The 26,403-nt window shown below is 48.7% G+C and overlaps 1 protein-coding gene across 3 annotated transcripts in view; it reads left to right on the forward strand.

The window, feature by feature from the left end:
• The window catches only part of LOC144155094 (uncharacterized), a 303,882-nt gene that overhangs the window by 263,410 nt on the left and 14,069 nt on the right, over positions 1 to 26,403 (forward strand). For all 3 annotated transcript variants that reach the window (XM_077686340.1, XM_077686342.1, XM_077686341.1), the window contains exons 3-7: positions 5,292 to 5,414; positions 7,088 to 7,309; positions 14,333 to 14,519; positions 22,973 to 23,184; positions 23,699 to 24,031. In XM_077686340.1, coding sequence (XP_077542466.1) covers positions 5,292 to 5,414; positions 7,088 to 7,309; positions 14,333 to 14,519; positions 22,973 to 23,184; positions 23,699 to 24,031 — 1,077 coding nt within the window. The remainder of the gene's footprint in view (positions 1 to 5,291; positions 5,415 to 7,087; positions 7,310 to 14,332; positions 14,520 to 22,972; positions 23,185 to 23,698; positions 24,032 to 26,403) is intronic.

The following is a 26,403-nucleotide window of genomic DNA, read 5'->3' on the forward strand; positions in this document are numbered from 1 at the left end:
ATTCTAGCTGGATGCCCCTAGGAATTGGCCAACCAAAGAATCCATCACGAGATAGCTTCGCGTTCAACCACCGTCGTCATCTTCCCGCAGGGGAACCCTGAGTAGTATGCGAGGCATTGCTCCTCTCCTCTCCGAAGCTCCTCTCCTCTTCAGGATTTGCACAACGAATGGCAACACCTGCGGCTGCGCGCGCGATAATGCGAAACAGCTTATGGTTAGAGACGCGACGGTAGCCGCTGCATACTCCGCTGGGGGCGCCACTGTAGCTCCGAAGTATAAATGACGCGCCCGCGCGCTCCGCTCCCCTCATTCTTCTCCCGCAACGCCGTGATCGAACGGGAAACGAATGGGAACTTGAGTCGACCTCACGGCTGCTTCGCATACTACACAGGGTTCCCCTACGGGAAGATGGTGAAATGTTTTTTCTTGCGGTGTAATTTTGCGCGTTTTCACCGCGCGCACTCGGCGCGAAAACCGAGCTATCACTCGACAAACTTGGTTTAACTGCGTTCAACCTCGGCATACCTATTATTTAGTCTGCACCTGCCCTTCCCGGCACCGCCGCCGCCCCGCTGCGGCCTGCGCACAACAAGGCCATGCCGGCGTAGGTAGCTTGGATAGTAAGAACACCAGCTTAATTCGGGTTTGGATACTTTATTCGTGTTACAAAAATGCGGCCGACGTGCGTCGAGAATCACTTATGTACAAAATTACGCCCACCTCCCCTCGCGGGAACCCTGGTGTGATGCGACGCTGAGGGGGGTTCAAGCGCAAGCGGAGAGCAACCGTCGACCGAAAGGCCGCCGGAGCGGCACACCGGTTATATGCGCAGCGCGTCCGAAGGAGAGGAGACCGCGGAGAGAGAGAGTGCCGCGGCTATGACGCAACACAATCCAACACAATCCACTTTAATCCAATCCAATCCAAATCCAAGCCAAGCCAATCCAATCGAATCCAATCCAATGCCCCTCGCGAGAGAGTGTTCGCTATCGGAGAGGAGAGGGGGAGTGTGGCTGCGGACAACAACGGACGCACGCGGACAACAACGGACGCACGCAGGAAGGACAGGGCCGCCGACAAGAGATGCTCTGAGCGTCGCATCTAATAATCCAAAATAGCGAAAGTTGTCATCAAGCACAGTACGCACGTTTATAGAGCTCCTTGCACGACACCACTTTTGTTGTTCACCTTAGCTTCACGGGCGACTTTCTCACCTTTCGGTACCTAGAGGTACTTCTTGCTGCTATTCGTTCTCGTGTTCTTGGCAGCCATTCTGCCCCATAATGCCCGAGAAAGTAGACACGAGAATCCTCCTAGTAACTAAAAATTACGCCCACCTCCCCTCGCGGGAACCCTGGTGTGATGCGACGCTGAAGGGGGTTCCATTGGCGTCGCATCAAGCAATCGTCGGGTACGGCAAGAGAGCAAGCGCAAGCGCGGACGACCGTCGACTGAGAGACTGGCCGGAGCGCGGCACTCCGCTTCTATGCGCAGCGCGCCTGAAGGAGAGGAGACCGCGGAGAGAGAGAGTACTGCACATGCGCACAGTGCGCAGCCGCGCGCAGCGCGACCGCAGATGTTGGGAGAGGGTGTTCGGTATCGGAGAGAGGAGAGGAGGCGAGCGGAGGAGAGAGACGCAGCTGTGCGCACGCGGACGACGGACGCACGCAGGACAGGGCCGCCGGCAAGAGATGCTCCGCAGCGTCGCATCTAAAAACGCACGCGTTGGGCTTGCCTTCAGCCGTTGCACGAACAGCAGCAGTGACAGTTATCGCGCATGCGCCCACTAGTTTGGCGGGGAGAGGCGGCGAAAGAAAAAAAAGGGGGAAAGAGTAGCAGAATCCAGACGAGGCTAAATCAGGACGCATACCGCCGCGACTAGAGGCCGCGACGATGAGCAACAACCAAGAAGAACAACTATGGGCCGTCCAGCAGGCCCTCGAGGCGCTGGCCAGGCAGGAACCCGGGGAGCCGGCAACGGCCAGCGGGGATCCGCGCCGCACGCCCGCCACGAGGACGACATAGGCCCAGTCTACGCGCGAAAGCGCGCACTGCAGTCATCAATAAAGTTTTTCCAATCCAATCCAATTATCCGGGGCCGCTAATTTTAGGCGCTCTAAAAACTAACCGAAACTGACGAGAAGTAACATCCGCCTCCATCTACCCGCGCTTGCTGTACTTGCATTCTTGGCACTGTAATACAGGTACAAGCCGATTTTTACAGCGACGCTGCGCCAGGTTCTGACCGGAAATGCGTGTCTATCGGGACGCGTCGACAAAGAATCGCACGCGCTCATTACCGAGCTAGTGTAAAATGTTCTGTAGTTATCAATCTAGTATAGATGTACAGTGGACTATCGCTAAACGGAACCTCTAGGAGCCGGGAAAATATGTTCCGCTTATCGGGAGCTTCGTTTAGAGAGAGAATAGATTCAGCATCGTACAATCCTCTTCACGCCTCTTTGTCCCGACGCGGCGGGCGTGCGTGGAATTTGTCTCCGCGGAAGCGGATCCCGATATGCGAAATCTAGGCAATGAGGAAAACGGTAAATTATGGGCGCAAACTTTATTGCGGAAAAGTGACAATTGAACGTTTTTTTAAAGACGATAGTCTTTCTTGGGCTACTTAAACCCAGAAATTTTGTTTTGTCTGTATGTCTGTCTGTCTGTATGTCCGTCTGTCGGTCTGTCTGTAACTCGATTCAGCCACCCGGCCAAAGTAAAATGCATACTGCGCAAGAGTCTTATATACTCACAGCCAAATGTGAGCGTCTAAGCCCGGTTTATATGTTCATACTTGTCAACTTTGCTGAATATGAACAAGACATTACGCAAATATAGGACCGAAAATAATACACAAGGGATATTTACTGTTCCTTCATTAAAAAAAATTCATGGATGCATGGTTTTTCGATAGAAAATGATAATCTACATCTACTGCAGAAAACCGCCGCCTGCTGTTGCCCGCGCCACCTTCTGGCGGCATATGAGAAATCACGCGGCAACATCAACGAAAGGTTAGCTCGGTTCCACGTTCTGCTTGGAACGTACGTGGAGCACGGCAACGCGGTTCTATAAACCTCGGCTACCGGCTGCCGAGGAAGTCGGCTGCCTCGATTCACGCGCGTCTCCGCCGTACTGCAGCGCTGGCATCGAGGAACCCGGCCTGTAGCAGTAGAACGCGGTAAATTCAAATCGCCTTGAGCAAACCTTTAGTGTGTTTACCCTGGGATGAGCGTGACAGAACAGGAACAGCATGAGAGGTGAGCGGGAAAGTTAAGGGGGGCATTTCCTTGGCAAATGTATACAAAGACTATCGTCTTTTGACGACATTTACAACGAAAGGAGCAGATACGCGGCCATTTTTTTTTTCAACTTGGTATACTGCTGGATAAAAAAGATTGTCAATAGTCCACTGACTCATTCCCCCTGTAAAATACACTGGGAACTTTGATCTATTTGCTTGAGAAAAACGGCTTGATGCTTGTTCGTCTTAGCTCTCGGAGCCGCTTTTTCTGAAGGGCATCACCCATACCGGACAGGCTGCGCAGAAACAGTTCGGAACCTTCTTCGCGTTGGAAGAAACTTTTCAGCCTTTGAATTGAGAGTCAGAGACACCGTTAGAGACAAAGTCAGAGACCCCTCACAAATTCAGAGAAAATCAGAAATCGCCGGATACGGAAACCGGAAAATATCCAGGACGAGAGGGGGGGAACAGTGATGGGTACCGCGATTGCGCTTCGCTTGCCCAAATAGTTGCTGTTTCGAGTCGGTTTTTGGTTCCGTTTACGCGGTGGTCGGAAAATTTGAGTTCCGATTAACGAATTTTTTTTTACATTGCCTTAATACAAAACCAACCAATTGTGAAGTTTGTTCCGTTTTAACCGATTTCCATTTATCGAGATTCCACTGTATTTGGAATAAAACTCACTGAAATTTCCCGTTAAGATGACTCTATGATTACGCCGAATTTCATTTGCTTGTCGCAATTACTTAGTTCACATGTACTGAAGTTGTAATTGTTACAGAATTCCCCTCTGCGGAGGCAGTAGGGTCTACGGAGGAAGTATGGTCACAGAAAACGGCTGTGACATTTGTTTAATCGAAACTATCCGGAAACAAAATATATGAGGAATAATTTAGAATTCTAAGGAACTTATGTGTGTGTGTGTCTTCATTCGATCAATATAGTGACTCACCACATAACTAAATATAGTTATCCGCCAATACAGCTTCGCTTGTCTCCCATCTTCCCAGTAGTGGAAGTGCTCTTAATTTTTTATAAGGGTGTAACCGGAGTCGCACAACCAAAACTCGTGTTCTGTAAAACGTGCAGATATAACCGCTTCTTCGCTTTCCTTTGTGCCCGAAAAACACTGGGACAGCTATGGTTATTGTTAGTACAGAGCGAATCTCCGTGAGTTGCTCGTCGCAGCGGCACCTTTTTTTTTTTTTTTGGTCTCTGCCGGCCATTGTCGCGATTTTCTTTAAAATGGCTACCGAATGCTTTCATTGCTGCAACGGAAAGACAGCTGTCTTGAAGCATTCTTCAGCCTTCACAGCGCAGTACTTATCAATGTTTCATTTGTCGTGCATCCGCGTGTCTCGGTATGGTTTTGCGCACAAAAGTAATAACGCCTTATTACGGGGTTGTGCCACCTCTGACCTCTGCGTTCTCTCTTTTAATAGCGCAGCTGTTGTGGGCCGAACCTTTTTCGGAAGTCCGCTGTGGGTCGTGCGTCACGCAGGCGGCCTCGCAGAGACCGGTTACAAGGCCGACCGATAGAGGGCGCAGCGGTCTTGGAGGGCGGGTTCCTCTCTTTCCGGCTAGGAAGGTAGAGGGGAGGGAACCTTCCGCCGCTGACGTTTAGCTGCCGATTCCTGTGCGTGAACCGGAGAATTTGAGCGAAAAGGGCGCTGCCGTTTTCGGGCGAGCGCCCGCTGACGTTCGAGCCGACAGAAGAGAACCGCAGCTTCACTGCGGTTCACACTGGGTGGAACTGGGTTTAATTTTTTCAGCTGGCGGGACGGCGTTTTTCAGGTTGGAATTTTTTCTTCCTCAAATTAGCGTTGTTTTCATTAGATGGACTAGTTTAAGTTCGATCCTGAAATGTTTTAAGCTATTGTTGTAAGTCGGTGAGCATGTCGCCGATGATCTTGGCAGAATGAGCAGAATGTGAGCGAAAAAAAGAAGAGCTTAGCACAAAAGTGAAAGTTGCACACTGTCCCGCACACGTCAAAGTTTCAAACATGGCATTTATAGAGCGTCTTAATTTGTTCTCCTGGTGCAGGTACTTGGTGTTTTACTTCGTATTCGGAACGCCGCTCCAGGATGGAAGTGTTACCTGGACTTCACATTCACCCTGCTCAATCGCGAGCACTTCTCGAAGAACGAAGCCCTCTCCGAAAAGCAGGTGAGCACGCTCAGCTTCGCACGAACGCGATCACTCGGGTTCTGGTGCAGGGCAACGTTTCAAAAGACGTGGTTCTCTGGAACTAAGGGTCGGCTACTAGTAACTGGACGGGGCGGGAATTACACATAGAAGGCATTGATTATCACAGTATGCAATAATAAAAAAAAACTCGCAGTTCACAAGGCGTTGAGGTAGTCGGCTAGATGTTACTGTCAGATGGCAAGTGAAGCACCTGCTTCTTTGTCTTGCATGTGCGCTGTGCGAATGCTGGACGGGCGAATGCCTGCATGAGTTGTGTGCATCGAAGGGGAAGCTGCAGAGGAACGAGATCAAGTAATCGCCCGCTTTTTGCTTCCCCGATGCGTCTTTTCTGCGCTTAGATGCGCTGTGCCCAACTGCGCCTATGTAACCAGCGCTTGCCTACAGTCTCTCCTGTGGCATGATCACATGCAATACGAAAGTTCGGCAACTTACCGAAAATAACCTGGTCTTTAAATAGAAGGGCGTAGTTGAATTTTCAGTTTAGCATTATATTTTGTAGCCCTTTTGCTCCCGCATCCATCTTCTGTTCCTCTTCTTTTCTTGGGGGACATGAAAATACCTTTGTGTCCTCGTTGTTCACAAGAGATTTCGGCGCACGTTAAAGATCCCCAGGCGGTCAAAATTAATCTGGAGCCCTCCACTACGGCCCGCCTCATCGCCTGTGTAGCGTCGGCGTGTTAAACCTCATAATCAGAATCAGATTGTTGTTCCCAAAACTACTTGGGCTCGCAGCGTCGACTGTCCCTAGATGCTAATAAGAACAATTTCACCGCGGATTCCGATCACTGCCACTGGCAAAATTGACTGAATAATAATGGCATGCAAATGGTAGGAACCAGGGCAATTTTTGTCAAACAATAGACCAGTTTGGCAGCCCTATTCTGCTGTTGTGTGTGTGTGTGTGTGTGTGTGTGTGTGTGTGTGTGTGTGTGTGTGTGTGTGTGTGTGTGCGTGTGCGTGTGCGAGTGCGTGTGTGTGTGTGTGTGTGTGTGTGTGTGTGTGTGTGTGTGTGTGTGTGTGTGTGTGTGTGTGTGTGTGTGTGTGTGTGTGTGTGTGTGTGAATTGTGCCGCGACGGAATGACACGCGTACAGAATAAACGGGCAGAATAAACAGCATAAACCATGCGATTTATAAGCGTTAAGGCAAACATATTTTGTTTATAACAACGATATGGCGCCATTGCATTTTGTAAGCATACCACAACGTTGTTATTATTGGCTCTTTATCAACCAAAATTTTCCCTATTTATTCAGTCCAATGCAAATTTTCGTGTCAGTGTTTCATTCAGGCCTGAATATATGTTTAATACATTTCATAACTCTACTTTTCTTGCCTATGTTTCTGCAAGGTTTGCTTGCATTATGGGATAAAGGAATGCGCAACCCTTTTTGCTTCAACAGACAAAAGGCTGTAGTCTTGCAACACTCCGTGGCACGTCCAGCGCCACTCAGCTCTGTGCATCTCTAGCGCGAGCATACTGTGGTGCCATGTTCCCCTGGAATTGCGTGAATCTAAGAGTTTGCGTCAAAGGAACTAACCACCTACAACCGTCCCCGCTGTGTTAGCAGTAGCAGGGACAGGAAATGCGGTGCGTACGTTGAGTCAGCGCGCCGGTCACCGCCCCGCGCAGGTTCGCTTCTCGGCAGAAGAGTCGACGCACGGCGCGGCGCGCTGGATCCTCATCTCGGACCTGCAGACGAGGCGCTTCTCGGACGAGACGGGCGAGTTTTTGCTGGAGCTGTCGCTGGCGAACGCCATGACGGTGTTCGAGACGGACATACGGGTGCCTCCGCAGCTCCTCAACCACCACCACCACCATCCGGGGCACAGGGGCAGCGGCGCGGGACAGCAGGTGCGGGGTCCTTACCGTGACACGTACCAGCACCGAGCGAACGTTGCCAGTTAAAAATCGTAGCCACACGGATGGCCCCGAATTGATAAGGCCGGAGAGTTGCACCGGCTCCAGAACCGGCGCACTCTGCTCGCAGTTCCTCCCTGGAGCCTCACACGTGGGGGAATGCGCGACCGTTGCAAGTGAGTTGCTCGGTGGCCAATTAAAAACTCATCTATCTACGTTTCACTCGCGCCGCGACAGAAGGGCGTTCGTGCCGGCTGCGACGCATTTCCCGGCTGAGTATGACTGGAGCGCGTTCTCCTCGCGAGGCCGCCGCACGAGTCTAACCTAATTAGTGGCGCATGGTGGCCCGGTTTACCACTTCTCCGCAGGTTATTTCTGGCTCTCGCCGTACCTAGCCAACTGAACTGCGTCGAAGTGGTTCGAGGCAAGTTGAAGAGGCAGCGCCAAGCTGCGACGGCGGCGGGGCACAACTATCTGTGCTAAATCCAGCGAGTAAACATGCGTGCAAGGAGAATCTCGGCACTCGAGTTAATATTATTCATCAAACGCTTGCTACTGCACTAAAAGCACCTTCTTGTCTCCAAGCTGCTGCATTATTTAGAGCTGTTTATTACAGATATTCGTGAAATGACTATGTCAGGAGAACTTTCAAGCGTTGTCGTAGACGACACTCTTCTAGGTACATCGTCTATAACTTCAAACATACTACTCAAAAAGCAATGGCACGATTTCTTAGCGAACTCTGCCAAAACCAGCGTTCTTCATACAATTCACCAACGAAGGCGCAATGTTTAGCCTACAGGTACGAACCATGACGGATGAATGCAAAAAACTTCTTGGCCGTATGCATTTATTGCAAAAAATAAAACCTTTCTTCTTTATGGAATCATCAAGGACCATAATATTTCTTTAGTTTAAGTTACTAATTAAAAAGGAGAGTAGGTTTGAAATCCAACTTGGGGGTTTTGGCAAGAGGGAAAGCAGATTTTGGCAGATTTGGCACGTTTGCATTGTGGGACCTTACTACGTGAAGGACGTTACTGTCTTGCATAGTCCTTCGCTGGAACGTCCCAAAACTTTTAGGGCGCCTTTATTAAGTATCTCTCACTAGAGTGTAATGCGTTGGAGAACCACAGTTCCGGAAGAATGGTGCAGAATTATGTGTACAGATAATGACAATGAAAAGAAAGAACTAAGAAAGGATTTTTATGAATGAATAACCAATAAAACGCAGGAAAAAAGTTCAACCATTGAAAAGAGCAAGAACAAAATATAAACCAGCTCAACGAACAACGTGCTTTATTCCCTGTTTGAGCCTGGCGGTTGAAGCATTGTCGTCTGACAAGTATTGTAATTGTTCTAAGTGAATATACATATTGTAACGATGGTTACGAATGAAGGCTGACTAAGGTTTATTTGCAAGGCGAACTTGTGCCCGGAGATGATGCGCCACACGTAGTCTCAGAGCTGGACCGTCGTCTTCTGCCTTTTTCACCCGTAGCGCGTCTGGCCTTCTACCTTGCCTACCAGTTGTCTTCTGACGCCTGACGTCAGTGTCAAGCCAAGGCGCAAGTTCAAACAGGGATACGAGGGTTGTTGCAATATATACATATAGATATAGAAATACATATAAATATAGGTTGGAAAGTGAGCTTGAAAATCTAGCGGAAGGTGTCTTCGTTTATGATATATATATATATATATATATATATATATATATATATATAGAGAGAGAGAGAGAGAGAGAGAGAGAGAGAGAGAGAGAAAGAGAGAGAGAGAGAGAGAGAGGGAGCGGCCTTCCACGTGCATTGTAGTAAAACAAACCCACGGAAAATTTTACGACTGTATCGATATCATTCGCTTAGTTTCCAAAAACTATACTGCATTAATCCATGCGAAAAACAAAGGAAGAACGGAGAAGAATGATAGGAGTTACAAAGCTTATTCGAAGGCTTCTTTCAAAATTAAATATGCACTTTCCAGCATCATAAATCTCACGGCAAATGAGCCACGAATTTTCGGCCTCGCCGGAGCAAACAACGCTGTAGCCGCATCTATGGTACTAGACCCAGCTTAACGGCCATAAGAACATATGCTGAACACAGCAAAAACAACTGTGGTTTGGCTTCACTGCCTCGCACCTGAGCAATTACTGCGGACGACGAAGACAGTTTAGGAATGGCGAGGCAGAACACGTGACTTGGCTAAAAGTTATTCGTACGGAGACTTAATAGGTATGTACGTTTTGCTGGAGGGCTGTGTCACTAGGCACGCTACACTTTCCAGTAAAATTGTATGCTGGACTTCTGTAGTCGCCAACTTTCTCTTCGGCGCAGTGATTCGGTCGCACCCTCCTAACCATTCAATCTGGTCAAATCGGGTGGGGGGTAAAACAAGCTCGCGGGAGTTTTTGATAGCGTAAACAAGAGTGTTGTGCGGTTGGGTGCCATAATATTGCCATTGTGGGTGTTTTTTTATTCTCTTTCGGCGTTGTGTTCTCTTTCCTGTAGCGGGCAGCAAGAACAAGCGTTACCGCTCTCTCCGGATCGGTGCTCCGCAGCCATGGTAATAACCGCTCACGTGCGTGCGCCAACAGACTCTGTTTATTCACTTTCCAGGTGGTTCGTAATCTGAAAAAAAGATTAGTGCTGGGGAGAAGCAATCAAGGATAAAAAGGCACCAATAGCCCTTAGCAGCCAGCGCCCATAATGATTCCCCAACCAGGTGATTTCGAAGTTATTTATTTCCTTTCATGCGTGCGAAGAACGTTTGTTTCATGCTTTCATTACATGCGTCAGCCAAAAAACAGTCTTTCCTTACACTATGATGAATTATGCGACCGAAATTATCAGCCGCTGAGATTTTTGTCATAGGAGCACACACTAAAAATGTCGTGGGTCTGCTTCACCCTAGTGCGCCTTAAAGACAAACCACGATTCATGGAAAGAAAAATCTAGAATAACGAGGCGCAACCTATGGTTGATTGAAATATTACTTCCGTTGTGCGAGATCGCGCGACCTACGACGTAAACCTTGTATGGCGTTATTTCACAGCTCCGACCAAACTTTTCGCGTCAAATCGCATGCTGATTTGCATCACCGCCTTACATTCCCCTTTGATCGCTCGGGTACGTCAATTATACGAATTGATAGACTATTCAGCTGTCCTTTGCTGAAACACGCTGACGTGTATTTTTCATGGGCGAATTGTCTGATATAACCCCAAACCCTGAACTACTGGCCAGTGGGAGAGCCGGCTGACCAGCTCGCGACGCGCTGGTCAGATTCACGTGGTCTCCCGTGCCGGTATGGCGGCCCAGGCTTAGGTGTACTTAAACTAAGGCGGCCCTACCCGCAAGAGTGGCGGTTCCAAGGCCGTTTCGTCTGCTCAAGAAACTTTAAACAGCGGAGCTGTTTAAGCTTGAGCTTGGTCCGGTAATGTTAGCAAAAAAAAATCCTAAAAAATGGCCGCGAATCTGCTCCTTTCGTTGCAAATGTCGACGAAAGACGATGGTCGACCGGAAGAGCTTCGCTCAAGTTAGTTTAAATTTGCCGCATTCCACTGATCTAGGGCAGGTGCCTCGATGCCTGCGCTGCTGTATGGGGGAGACGTTCGTGAATCGAGACACCCTACTCCAACGTTTTATAGAACCACGTTGCCGTACTCCACGAGTGTTTTAAGCGGAACGTTTAAACTATCCAGTGGAACCTTTCGTTACCGTGGCCGTGCGATTTCTTAAAATGCCGCCAGGAGCTATAATAGCGTGGGCAACAGCAGGCGACGTAGCGATCTTTTTTTGTGCAGTTGATGTAGTGATTCCATGCCAACGCTTCCGTACGGCGATGACGCGCATGAATCAAGGCACCCTACTCCAACGATTATAGAACCACGTTGCCTATACTCCACAAGTGTTCTCAGCGGAACGTGCAACCTATCTAGGGGAACCTTTCATTACTGTTGGCGTTTGATTTCTCATATTGCCGCCAGGAGCTATGGTAGCGCGGGCAACAGCAGGTGGCGGAGTGATTTTTTCTTTCTGCAGTTGAAGTAGTATTTCATTTGCTATCGCAAAAATCAAGCATTCATGAAGTTTTAATAAAAGAACACTGCAAATATCACTTCCGTATTGATTTTCTGCTTTATAGTTACGTGGTGTCTTGTTCTTGTTCAACAATGTTATTAAGTATGAACATTCCACCGGACTTAGAAGTTTACTTTGGCTGTGGGCATATAAAACTACTGCGCATCTTCTGTTTCACTTTGGCCGGGTGGCTGAATCGACTTACAGACAGACACACAGACAGACAGACAGACAGACAGACAGACAGACAGACAGACCGACAGACCAATATTTCTGCGTTTAAGTATCCCAAGAAGGACTATCGTCTTCAAAAAACTCCTTTGGCGCGAGGTGCGCGGCACGACTTCGTGTCGGCGCGTCGGCGACACACAGCTCCTCGCGACTCCGCGCCGAGGACATGGCTTATGCTCCCGCAATACATGCGTCGGCGGATGTATGAATCGGTGAATGTTTGTAAGTATGTAACTTCCGAGGCACAAGAAGCGCAGCGCCTTTGTGTCGCTACTCGAGATCATATGAGACGGCTAGGATCCAACCTTGAGTACCGCGCCGGAGCCGCCGCGCCTACACGGCAGCGAAGAGCGGTAGGTCCCCAGTACTGCGCTCGTGATATGGACTACAAGCGGAATCGCCAGCAAAACTACCCTTGACTTCGAGTAATGTAGTAGTGGAGTCGAGCACGGTACTCGGGATCTGCCGCTCTTCGCTGCCGTTATGCGCGGTGGCTTCCGTGCCATCCTCGGGGTTGGATCATAGCCGCCTCATATGTTCTCGAGTAGCGACACGACGGCGTTCGCGCTGCGATTCTGCTTTTCAGGCTAAACTTGGCCTCACCCCTCAACACCTAGCCTAACAAATCTAACCTAACCTAACAAAACTTAGCAAAGCCTGGCAAAATCTAGCGAAACTTAGCAAAACCGGAAGAAGCTAGGCCGACCCCCGGCTCCGCTGTTTCTCCAACCCTGTACCACTAGTGCACGCTGCGCCAATTTTCTTTCAATGACTAAGCATTTCGATGTGAACACAACGAGGAAACTTGAATGACCCTCTGTAACGGTTGATGTTTCGCAATTTCGTAGAACAAGAATCTGATAATAATCAATGGCCACAGGGACTTGATATTTTCATATATGGCCGCATATAGGTACTGCCTCTAAAGAGTGTTGTTTTAGCAATGCATTTGTGAGTAGTAATGACGTCGATTTAAAGGGCTTCATGTATAGCGTTTTATAGGCGTACACGGGATCTAGTGAAGGTATTTATTAATAGGCCCTAGGGCTTAATACTTTGATATTGGACAGCTTACATTGCCTTAAAAAATAACCAGCGGCTTAGCTCGGCTATGCCATGATATACGTAGCGTGAGCGAAGGTTAAGCTGGTTATTCTTAGGTTTCCTGGTTGTCTAGGATTAGCTGAGTATCATCCTTACTGCTGCTAATACGATTTCCACTCCAGTCCAATCCAATCCAATTGCGGCGGCGGCGGCTCCGGCGCGCCAGCTGTGCGCCGTGAGACGTCACTGCTCCTCGCGCATGCGCAGCACGGCTCTCCAGGAGCCACGCGAAAGTGATCAACGTCGGCCAGTGTAGCTCACGCTACAAAAACGCCTTTCTAGCCTTGCACCTGTGTTTACTCATGAAGCCGACTTCAAGAGGCACCGGGGCAGAGCGTTTTATAGAGATATGTGGGGTCTTATGAAGGTATTTATTTAAAGCCCTAGGGCATTCGTACATCCTTATCAGACTACTCATATTCCGCCTAGAAAATGTCTTCCAAGGGCTGCATTGAAGCATAAAAGTAAAGCCGACTTTAAAGGGGCCGCGTGTACGACAGGATGGCTTACGCATATTTGTTCGATAGTTCCCACTTGAGAACGGCAATTTCTGCAATTTTTAAGCGAACCTTATTAGCCTAGAGTTGCGTGTATACTTCATGTCTGCGAAGGAAAAATTTCGAAGCTCCACGTGTCTTTGAAGCGTGAAGCGTTCTATAGCGCGAGGTGTTGGAAAACGAACGTCCCGATGTGGGCACTATTGGTATGCGGTCTCCACCAAAGTCGCACGCCGAGGAAATCAGGATTTGCACCTCAAGCTTCTTTACGTCTCATCACTTTTATATGCGTCTTGAGTAGATTACTTAATAATAGGCACCAGTTTCAAAATAAACCATGCTTTAAAGCTCCAGCTTACACGTCTCGTCACTTGGATATGCATTCTGAGTACATTTATTATCAATAGGCACCATTCTCAAGATCTGTAGAGTCAAAACAAAAGTGTGTCTTAGGAATACCACCCGTCAACGCCCAAGAGAAGTAAAATTTGCTTATACCTTTCACCTAAACTCTGTCTCACCTCTACATGTCGTGTGTTAAAAAGCTTCGCCGGTGATCTACCGTCACAGAGTGGAATGGCTCATGATTTTTTTTCTTCTCCCTAAGTACTGGCTGCCTCATTTACCGATTATGTATTTGAAGTGTTAAACAAGAAATTTAGAGTGTTAACTACCAAGCAATTCTACGTTCTAAAGGTTTCGCGAAACAAAATTGCGATTTCCACTGAATTTGAGAAAATGTGCGTATTTTGAAGAGAAGACACTCTCATTACCTGCAGCTGTCGCTCGTCGTTCGCGTTTCAATATATTTTTCACTCGCCGCGTGCATAGTCTGCAGGGTTTTCTTGCATCTACTTTGACGAAGGATCTCTCCCGCCGGTATGCTTCGACCGACAGACGCGCTGTCGACACTGCGCGACAGAGCATCCTCAGAGAGGCGCTGAAGCCCACCCTCAATAAGGAGCAGGCGACAGCTGTTCTCCGCGACCCCCTCGTGTGCAGCTGGGCGCCACTTGCGGCCCCTCTTCCCACCAAAAAACCCTCTGGACGTCCGCTGCACGCGTGGTGTAACCGTTCCGCTGCGCGCTCTTGTCTCCGTGCAGAAAGACTGGGGCGCCGTCGGTTCGGCGCCTGGCACGCCAACGGGATCCGGAGGGGCGCAGACAGCCCGAATCGAGTCGTCCTACTTTTGCTTCGGAGGTTTCGACTGGAACATCGCGCTGCTACCCGACGGCTCCCCCGAAGACGGTGACAACGGCCGGCCTCGGGTGCTGCTCATCAGGCACACAGGTCTGCAATATCCCACCGCTGTCATCCCTTTTCCATCTGAGCATTCTCTCGGGTATTGTCAGCGAGCGAAGTCTCGCGGCCCTTTCTCTCGGCGAGCCTAGATAAACAGCAGTTGAATGAGGTGAGGACGGTAGCTAAGCTGCAGGCTATGTAGTGAGGAAGTTTTGTTCCTACTCGGAAGTCTCACTGCACATAACTTGGCATCTGCGCAGGTTTTTTTTTTTTTATGGGAAGAGTATTTGGACAAATGCGGGAACATTTTTTGCCTCGATTTTCTTGCGTTGCCGTTTTGACGTCGCGTTTCCTTTGAAGCTACTTTCACCTCCCGTTGCGAAAAGCATTTCTGCCATGACAAAGAGCGTGAAGGCTAAGTACATATTGGCAATACCTTTCCATACTAAAGCTGGTGGCACGGCTCGTTCATGTCATTATTGCTCTGTGCAAAGAAAACCGTACGCACATTTGATGCAAAACAAAAATACATAACCGAGGACACTAGCCAATGTAACGGTTTACTGCGCGGCCCGCATTACTTGGTTTCTCCGCACTACACTGGTCGGACGGCAAAGCACCATTTACAGTGATCGCTTTCACGGTGTCGAGGGAGCTGCGCGAGATTCCGTGCTAACGTAGTGGACGTGCTACGTGATTTTATGGTTTTGCACTTACGAATGGAGGTACTTTTTTCTAGTAGCTCTATTGGAAAAGAGGGGCAGAGCTGGGGATCTGAGAAAGGGAGAAGAGCCTCCTACTTGCATTTTTGGCTAGACCATTACAAATGGTCTAGCCACATTACTTGCATTTCGGCTAGACCATTACAAATGGTCTAGCCGAAAACTTCAAGTGTACCAACCTTCAAGCAATCCATTTATATACAATGCCTTTTTTTTTGCATGTGCATCAGATGAAAAAATACGAGTTATGATTCAAAAAGATAGAGCGCGACTTGGTCAACGACAGTAAAGAGGGACGACGGGACAAGGGCTTTTCCCGTCGTCCTTCTTTACTGTCGTTGTCCAAGTCGCGCTCTATCTTTTTGAATCATAATGCACCAACTTGCCCAACAGATTCTTAATGAAAATACGAGTTGCAGTTACCTGTGCGTCTTTCCCCATCGAACTGTTAAAAAGTGGAAAAGGGAATAGCCGCACAAGAGCTTAATTTCTGTAATTTTTGAACCATATAATTTCTGAACTGGCTTTAAAAGCCCGGTTGAAAAGTACCGAGTGTCACTGTTGCACTAAAATAGCACAATGCCGTTTTCGGTCGGCCTTAGCCTTTATCACTGCGCCTGGATTGATTGATTGATTGATAGGCTTTAATGAGAAAGAGGCAAGAAGCCCTGGCGGGGAAAAGGGAATAAGGGGTGGGGGTGGGGAGAGGGCTTACGGATTATTGAAAGGTGATAGTGTTCAGTTCTTGTGTAGTGCTCTTGAATTAAAAAAACACGTTGAAGGGCAGTACAGTGAATGGGCACAAACTGGGCAACAGTTAGAGTTCTTCCAAAGGGCACACTGAAGAAGGGATCGTCGTTCACGCATCAGACAACCTTACAGAGACCACTGTGTAGTGAAAACCGCACAATTCCTTCAAGTAGGGTGGTGTCACTCCGAACTCTTAGTAAGTGTTCCTGCGCATCATTTGGGAGGGCGTGGGTAGCGAGAAGTTGTTCTCGACCTCGAACAAAGTGAGGGCATATCCATATTGAATGAAAAAGGTTAGGGTCAGTGTGTGATTGACAAAATGTACATCTTGAGGGAGAGTCACTATGTGGATGAGTCCATTTACGTATGAAACAATCGCTTTGGAGAGAGCCCGGCACCCCCATCTATTGCATCAGGGCTGCACGAAGCGGTGGCAGGAAGCAGCCAGCGATATCCAAACTACGAGGCAAGTTAGCTCATAAGCGTTTAGCGACACCTCTCAAAATGACGTGGTCGTTTGTGTCGCATCAGGTGCTTTGATGGATTGACACGTGTGAGAGGTTTGCTACGTTGGTGTTCTTTTGTGTTTTGTAAGCTGCCAAATGATTTAGCTCGGAGGAGAATTATTTTTGCTTTTAGCAAGGAACCGTTCATTTTCGCAGTTAGGGGAGGCTCATTTACTGTTTAGTCGACCGCAAAGGTCAGTGTATCTGAGTTCATTGGGTAAATCTCTACGGCAGTTATGCCTTATCTATTGGTCCCACGGACCCGAACATAACTGCGAATACAGCACCTTAGAGGGTCATATTTGCCAAGTACCTCATTTATTTTCCAAGCACATCTTCAGCTTTGCAGGCCGTCGGAATGCTCTTGGGTGCTGGGGGCGTTTCGTTAAGGAGTGGAGCTCGCATTCTCTGCTGCCCGCGTGCACGCGCTACTTCTATTCAATAACGCTATAGCGCCATTTCTACTGGGATATTCAATCTCGCGCTACTGTGCGATTCACAGTTGCTCCATGCATACGCACTCGTTCTTCGCGTATAATGCTATAAGACCAGTCTCTCTACTTCTGACACCTTTATCTTGTTTCTTCTTTGCTCTGTGTAGTGCTTTTATTTCTTCCGCACGCTTACCATACCTTTCGTGGAAGAAAAATTGCTTTTTTTTTGTTATCCAAACAACTGTACTTTTCGCTGAATGCACAGCGCAGGTCTGTTCCAACGTTTCTCTTTTTCTTCTTTTTCTCTTTTCTTTCTCGCCATCCGTCGTCTGCAGTGGCATCTCTTTGTCGGTTGCCAGAATCCTTTCCCTTTTGTTCGCAATGCTGGATCTTCAATCTCGAGCATTTCAAAGCCAGTTTGAAAAGAAAGAAGGCGGCGAGATATAGACAAACTCGCGGAGCGCGGCCCGTCTTCTTTCGCCTTTATCCGTGTTTCCAACACCGGGAGCAAAGACCGCTGGAGTGCGCGGCTCTGCGCTTTGGCTATCTCGCCGGCCAAGGGACCGAATCGATACCCGCTCATAGCTCCGCGGTACTAGACACTTGAAATTGTGAGCTTCACTGAGCCGTGCTCCAGAGCCTTTTTTCCCCTTTTTTCTGTCTTTTTTTTTTTGTTTATTTGTTCTAGCAGCTGTATAAATTCGCCACTCCCGGGCGACTACTTGGAAAAGCAGAAGCCGCAAAAAATAAAAAGAAGTAACAAAATAATATTAAGACGAAAGAGCTCCGTGGCTTGTTGGAAAAAAGTTCGTCACGTTTCTTGAGAGCACCGCTGCAAATATACCGCGTTGTCTTAGACCCCGGCCAAATTGCACGCCTTCTGCAGCGCGTTAGTTAGTACGTATGAATGTACGCAAGTGCGCTACGTCCCTACGTAGGTTTTACAGTTGCACAAATAATTTTTTTTTACCTTCACAATATATTTATTCGGTATAGTTCTTTGGCATTCAAGGGCGCAGGATTCTCCATTTGCGGTATATTCATGAGCCTAGAAACGGGCAGCTTGACCAGTAACGTACAAAAAGTACAGGCCGCTTGCGATTTGTTTTTCGCCGAGTACTGGAGTTGCAGGACAATGAATTAAAAAAAAAAAAAACTTTTGTCGGTCTGCTTTCCTTGCCACAGTGCACTTCAGTTTCCATTCACTGCATGCAAGGGAGGAAATATCCGTCATAAGTCAGCGCTAAAAAATTTTAGCTGCGCCATGACGCCTCCGACACATAGCACAGTGTTTTAACCGCGAAGCTGTTTAATCTTAAGCTTGATCAGGTGGCGTGAGCGAAAAGAAATGCCAAGAAAAAAACTCCTCCGGCGCGAGCCGCCCGGCACGAACGCCGCGCCGAGCTTCGCATAACTTCACCTGCGTAGGCGGGTCCAACCTTCGCCTAGATATGACGTCACAACGGATCGTGAGTCCACTCCGAGCACATCGTGTAGACCCCGCAAAACATGGGTCGGCCGAAGAAGTATGCAACTCCCGAGGAAGAATAAGCGCAGCGCGAACGCCGTCGGGTCGCTGCCGAGGACATGACACGGCTACGATCCAACCCCGAGTATCGCGCCGAAGCCTCCGCGCCTAAACGGGCGCGAAGAGCGGGAGATTCCGAGTACCGCGCTCGTGATGTGGAGCACAAGCGCAATCGCCAGCAAAACGACCCCGGAGTTCAAGTAATGGAGAACTCCCAACTTCAAGCCGGCAAATCCATGGGCGACGCGAACGGCAGCGCGAACTCCTGAGCACCGAGTTTGGCCATATAGCAGTCGCGTGAGCGATAGGCGTTGGTTTGATACCAGCTTGTCTACGTTGGGTTCCGTTCGCGGCTACGAGGAGCGGGAGATCGCGATGCAAGTTTTACGCTAGGCGTTTCTTGCCGAGTCCGACCACGAATAACAGAACATTTCCAAGACGTGCCGGGAGCTTCTCCCCCCACCCTTCCGCGGGATCCGCTGTCAGTGCGGGGGACCGGCCGGAAGAGCCTTGTAAAATACGGCTAAATTTGGCCTCACGCCTGAACACTTAGTCTGTCCTAGGAAGAACGTCGCAAAACCTAACAAAACTTATAAAAACTGAGAACCTAGAAAAACTTGGCAAAACCGGAAGAAGCTAGGTCGACCCCCAGCTCCGCTGTTTCTCCAGCGTTGCACTACTAGTGCAAGCTGCGCCAATTTCTTTCTGAAAAAGTGTTGGTAACGAGACTTGAGACTGAAGATACGTAAACGAGCGCCTTCGTGTAGCTGTTGTATCACAACAGCCGGTGCGAGAGTTGGTAGTTAGGGGCCTAGTCCTCGCGTATGTCTTTTCGGTCTGGAGATCCCCTTTCCGACTAATAATCCCACGTTTGCTGCAAAACGTTATACTCGAATATGATAATACCGTATACTTTGGTTATTTATTTGTTAGTCGCACACTAGTCCCACGGTAAAGACGCCGAGGGGGAGACTGCTTGAAGAATTAAATAAACAAATAAATACGCATGTCTGATAGACTACCGAGAAACTCACAGCTATTTATTCAGTACTTCCACTCAATTTCTTATTGATTACCCGCATGCTGGAGTTTTATTCGCATTAAAATGCATCTGCGGGCCGACAAAAGGAATTTAGGGCGCTCTAATATATTCGCGTACCAAGACGTCTTTAAAGGAGCCATGAAGAGAAAACAAAAGTTTGTTTTATTCGAAAGATTAGGTGTTTCATAGTACCCTAAGCACTTTCCCGGAAGCAAATGATGCTTTATTCAGTGAGAAATAAGGCAATTTAAGCCAAAATTTTAAATCTCCCGCTAAATTGCACATTTCGTGACGTGAACAATGGCGTCATACGAGCCGGTCCATGAAGCAGATACTTAGTATGTCGACTCCATATAGCACCCACACGCGGGAATCAAACCAAGGCGGCGGCCATTTTAAAAATACTAGTAAAACCTAGTGCACCCGCTACCCTAGTCATGGAATCACCTGATCCGGAGAACAAAACTCTCGCCGAGAAGCTCGGGCTTGCATTTAACAACCTCACACCACTTGAACGCTCAATGCTTCTAAGTACACAAGCGGCAGGAGTTGTGGGTTACGCGGATGGACCGGAAAGCGACCATTCCGCGATAGCCACAACAGACGAACACCCAGCCGTCGGCACCGCTGCCTCGTCAGCCCCGTCGCGAGGGACGAATACAGACTGGTACGTATGTGCCGTATTTTTATTACGGTTAATAATAGTTCAATTTCAGTAGCAGTATCGTTTATGCCAGTTGGCCGGTGTTGTGTATGGAAAGCCGTTCGCGCGAGCTCTCTGCTTCGACCAGAAAGATACGAGCGTCAATGCGCGGTGTGTACGGCATTTTTTCCCCCAAGGTCAGATAGCTTTGACGGCGATTTGACGAAGTCGGCGACGAGCGCCAGCATGTTCCAGGAGTGAGCTAACGTGAGGGTCCCTGCCGTAATCACTCCTCGGAAATGGAGCGAGTACACTCGTACTTCCTTTAGCTCTCTTTCTCCTCCGTTTGCAAAGTTCACAAAACGTAGCCACTTGCTTCGCCGAGGTTCGTCGTTGGGCAACACATGAAAGGAGATCTCCTCACCGGCGGGGATGTCGCACTCCCTCGACGATTTGCCCGTACTACATGGGCATTTCAAAACGTAGCAACGAAATTTCGTTGTAAAGTACTCGAACAAACTGAAGTTTTCAGTGGTTGTAAACTGGAAACTAGCTCCTAACAATAGCAGCAAGCCAACACCATTCCGAAACTGCGACGACTGTCACTATCTCGTCGCTGCTTGCTGTTCCTTACTCCCCTCGTTTCTATTTTTACCTTTGCTGGTTGGCGATATGACGGCCAACCTCCTGTGAAGGGATTACGATACCAAGCAAGGTCGCGGCTGTGCGTGCTGGGACGGTTCGTTGGCCCGGAAGAGCCTCGAACCCGAAAATTCGTCTGCGCGACGGTGGCGACGGCGAGATGTCGAGTTTGGCTGGCGGTAGTTTCGTAATCGGAACTTCAACCGTTTACTCCACCGTTCTTAGTGTCATAAAAGGAATGTGCAGTATGTTTAACGGGCATATAGCTCACCATGCAAACTGGTAAGCCCTGCCTAACTTGCGTTTGCTTTTGCCGGCCTCCGCCAATCACAGAGCATTCTCGTGTGACATCATAGGTTCTGTTGCGGGAAATGAGCTGGTGGGTCGCATGGTCATTCCCTTTTTTCCTAATTATGTAGCTTATTTGAGCGAAGTTTGTTTTAAAAATGGTGTCAGTATGGTTCTAACGAGGCAATCTTTCGAATGAACCAAACTTGTGTTTTCTTTTCATGGCTCCTTTAAATTACACTCCAAGAAGTCACCGTAGGGCGTCTTCACCACAGGGCTCAGAATGGCCTATCGAAATGGCCGAGCGTGTAAATTTGCTGTGTGACGTGCCCGAGCATTCAATTTGAGTGAAAAAGTTCACCTGCGCTGGGACATTGCGCAATGCAAAATGCCTTGTACGCCTTACGTGTTGTCCCTGCGGACATGCATTTTTTTTTAGTCAAAGCATATGTTGGGCTTGTTCTCCAAATTCGCTCAATAAGCCACTTCTATGGGTCGTTCTGGAGCATTGAGGTGAAGGAACATTTACATTGATGGACTACGGTGACTTCTTAGAGTGTAAGACGCCTTGTCAACACACACACACACACACACACACACACACACACACACACACACACACACACACACACTCGCACTCGCACTCGCACTCGCACTCACGCACAAGCACAACCACAAGCGGGCGCGCACGGAAAGCATTACTGTCCAGTTGAATGCCACGCCTGGAGTGCGCTTTCGAGCTTTGCGGCGCTACGGGGAATGTTTTCCAGTTTCTCTTCGGGTATATGCGCTGTACTGGCGTGGACGGCCACGTTTCGCTACTGCTGAGGTTGCGGCCACCGACGATTTCGATTCCTGAGACCTTCACAGCGGTACGGTACGGTACGGTACGGTGCGTACTGCTGCACAGAGTGACCTGACTCGCTGGGGCCTGTTGCGCCGCTGGATGCGGCGCCTGCGTTATGTTCTGTGGGTATACGGGCTCTGGAAGTATACGGCCCGCACGAAATTGAAAATCCCAAGGGACATAATTGTCCAATTCACGTCTGCGGGTATGGGCTATCGCCTGTGTTTCGCTTAACGTTTGGTAGTCGTCCCGTTCAGCCTCAGGACGTACCAAGCAACGCCGTACTCATACACCAAGCTGGGTGTGTGCCTGTTAAGGTCATTAGACCTGGAAGCTTAACATTAGGCCTGATGTCAGAAACAGTTCGGGAAAGCGTTGGCCTATACACCTCTGGCCAATACAGTCAGCGGGATATTTAGGAGCCGTTACGTATACAGACGCCTACGCCGGCCTCAGGACGACGGCCTTTCGCTGAGTGGGCTACTTAGAGCTCTCGCATTAATAGAGCATAAAAATAATGGAGTCAGTGGGCACTACAGAACACCAAGCGTTAAGTTCCGCGAGAGTGATTGGCGGAAAGTTGAGACCGGCGTCAGACACTTAACAAAAAAACAAGTGCTGAATGTAAACGTAAGCATTATGAAAACTACGAGCGATGCACTGAATTCAGATAATCAACACATCACATGACCCGTGAAAACAAGCTCATTTTATGCTTGTTCAGGACCATGGCGTCATTGATGTCACCGCACTTCATGCGCGGTTACCACGGTCATGCTTCTGAAGGCGTTTCCAGCAGAATGGAGAAAGAAACCTTTCAAGCAGGACACTGTATCCTTGTAGGTCGTCCTGTGTCAAGGGCGCTGTTATTTATACAGTAAACATCGTAGTGTCTTCAGTGCATTCGAGGAAAATCTTGGCGAGTATGCTTAGCTCCATACAAGCAGCGTGTCATGTCGCCGTCCAAAGCCGATCTAATCAGGCCCGGTAATACAGAGGTTGCCATTTACATACAGGAGTTTCATATGAGCACGCGGGAACGGCGTCCAACCGTGGCGGCCCTGTGTAGACACGAGGTTCACGTGCACGGCGCTTGCAGGTTTCGACCACCCGTGCCGGGTGCAGTACCGAGTAGTTCTCGGGGAGGGCGACCGGCGCGTGGACTCGGGCGTGTTGGACCAGATATCGGACCTGTCAGGCCGCATCCGGGGCTTCTCGTTGGGCGCCGCCGGCCCAGCGGACCTGGTGCGACGGGGAACGCTCAGGCTGCAACTGCACATGCTCTCCGCCAACGCCATCTCGGAGGCCAAGGTACGCCACTGTTGCCACCCCGGCTTGGTGGGGTCACGCATGCACCGGTGCGGATGCTTTATTCTTAACCTTTCTTTTCGTCCTTAGTCTCCAGCTCACATTTGTTTCCTTCACCCTTTATCAAGGAAAAAATTTTTAGGTCGTTATGAGCCAGTTGTCGACACCAGCGTGGCATAACTGCGGTTAGCTCAAACGAGCGAAAAATAGACAGCACGAGGACGAAAGGACGAGCGCTGGAGTTGTCAGCCCCACTCCAATGCATGCTTGTTCTATGTCGTATATGCGTTTTGCACCTCTCGATTCCCTAAAGCATGCACGAAACTGGTGCTCTGGGCTTCGGTAACGGTGGCCCACCAGCTCGTTGATGAAAACTGTATTAGGCGTTGACTCCCGCGACAGTTGATGGGACGCGTAATGTAATTTCCAAAGGTTGCGCGGTGTTGTCAGTCATTCCATCTTCGAAGTTCCACCTACACCGAAGCCCTGGGAGACCACAGAGCCCTTTCGGGCGCAGGTGGCGGCGACGGCTAGCCCGCTGCCCGGAATGGAGCCGTGCGCGACCCTTCCCGCGCCGGCCAACTGCTACGACCGGGACAAGCAGGCCTGGTGTGTGGAAGCCGACCTGGAGGGCGAGCGTCTTCGGCTGAAGCTGTACTACGCCGAGCTGCAGCACATACCCGTTGGCCACCTGCGCTACGTGGCCTGGAACGCGTACCTGGTGCGCCGCCAGCCGGGCTCCGGGGCGCGCGAGAGCGTGCTCGCGCTGCGCGCTCCGCACTCCAGCTACTACGTGCACGACGGCATGGACGTCGCTGTGGTCATGGAAACAGACGTCTCCGTGCGGCAGGTCTGCCAAAGAGCGCGGCGGCTGGCACCCCACGCCTAGCCGTCTCAAACGATCGAACTTGACAGTCTTCGTTGCTCATAGTTTCGTACGAATACCGTTGAACCCGAGCACGAGCGATGGTAAAAATGGGGTTAGCCTTACCCGAAGTTCTGCTTGTTAAAAATTTTCAATATACTTCTTGCGAACACTGTTTAAATTGTTACCCATCAACTGGTAGTTAAAAAGACGGATGATTTGAGTTTATCAAAGAGCGATGAAAACATTACTTCAGCGCAGTATGACAATGTCACAATAAAGATTCCTGCATTCTTACACACAGCCTACTCCATGATATCCTGGAGGCCGTGAATTCGGGTCCCAGCCTGCGAGCACGTTTTTCTCCGCTTGTTTTCTGTCTTTCAAACATTTGAAAAACTGTGCCTCTTTCAAGAGGGATAAATGACTTACCACCTTCTCCCCTTTGCCATCATTGGCGTTCTTGACTGCTGGACATAACATATATATATATATATATATATATATATATATATATATATATATATATATATATATATATATATATATATATATTTATTTATTTATATATGAGAAAATGGTTGACTCACGATTAAAAACAAAAACAGTGCTTTATTGACGTTTCGACTGGACGCCCAGTCTTCATTGGAGTTACTCCGATCAAGAGGCACTTGTAGGAACCTATGAGACGTGTCTAACTGTGGTATTTCCAGCGGCGAATTGGTACTCATTTATTCTGGCTAACAAAGACACATTAGTGAAACACATCTTCATACATGTATCCAGCTTCACCATACATACATACATACATACATACATACATACATACATACATACATACATACATACATACATGCATGCATGCATGCATACATACATACATACATACATACATACATACATACATACATACGTGCATGCATGCATGCATACATACATACATACATACATACATACATACATACATACATACATACATACATACATACATACGTACGTACATACATACATACATACATACATACATGCATTGGGTTCTCTTTGTCATGGAGAGGCTTGTACTGCCCTCTTATGTTGCGGTTACGCCAAACAAAATATTTTTATTTTATTGCCAAACATAAAAGCAAAATAGTGCATGTTATTTGTATGTTCCATGATCGCTGACTTGGAATCCGTTGAAACTATAATTTGTTTCGGTAGAAAACATGCTTTAAACAGCGCGCATGCGAAACTGCGCCTGCTGCAAATTGCCGCACATTTCGCGGCGCCGTAAGCCGATGCAATTTTTTGCGCTATTTTGCTTGTATTTTGCGACAAAAACAGCCGCCATTTTCAAGCTGTTACGTAGCATTACGTCACTTTTACGCAGGCTGAAGTTGCCAATGCATGACGTAATCGTTCCCGCCAACTGTTTAAATTACGTCACGCCTTCTCAGCCAATCACAGAGGGGGTGTGTATTACAAGCAGTATTGTTGTTGAATAGCAAAGACAGGCTTACGTTGTCATGTCCGCTGCATTTAGTCTGGTTTTTCATTGCCGGCCAAGAATTATGCGCCTTTAGAAACGAAAAATAAGGCAAACTTTAGAACTGGTGTCCGTAAACGACATGAAACGTCAAAATGACGACAGCACACACAACCGCTTTGTCAACCGGAAGCACGTGACCAAAATTGAAAGGCAATCAGAAAAGACTTCCGGAAAATTGCCCGAATTGCCGGCAATTTGTGCAGTCGAGAATAGGGCCCCAAATGCTTATTTATTCACTGCAGCATAAGGATTGCTTAGTTGAACTAGTAATTTTTTTCTATGTAACGGCGCTGGATTGAGGCGTACCACCTGGCTGTCGGCAAGAATACCTTATGCGACAACAAACGATTTACAAAACCGACCGACAGAACGACTGATAACCTCAGTGAATGTTCTCAGAAAATGGTACGTAACAAAAAGGGGAGGGAAGAGGGCGGACGCAAAAGACGGAAAGGAGTTTAAAGTTGCCACGCGAGGAAGGTCTTTGTGCCGATTGCCGACAACCCCAGCGCAGTTCGAAGTCTGCATATCGGAACCTCATTAAAGCGAAGCGTACTATGTCTCCCTGACGGCGTACATCGCCTCGAAAGTGCAATGCAGGGAAGCCAGCATTCAAAGACAACGATGATGATCGCGAGTGAAGTTAAAGAAAACAAGAACGCTTCCTGTAGTCGGAATCGAACCTCGGTCCCTCGCGTTATGAAGCCGACTTCTAACTGATTTCGCCATTCCGAAACGGTGGAATCAGTTTGGATTTGGAGAGGGGTAGATGGACGTGCAAAATTGGAAAACACGCCCCTTCGTCCAACGACGACGATGGTTGAACGCG

Source organism: Haemaphysalis longicornis, unplaced genomic scaffold, assembly GCF_048455015.1.
Source record: "Haemaphysalis longicornis isolate Haplotype H1 unplaced genomic scaffold, Haemaphysalis longicornis Haplotype H1 scaffold_1, whole genome shotgun sequence".
Lineage (NCBI taxonomy): Eukaryota > Metazoa > Arthropoda > Arachnida > Ixodida > Ixodidae > Haemaphysalis > Haemaphysalis longicornis.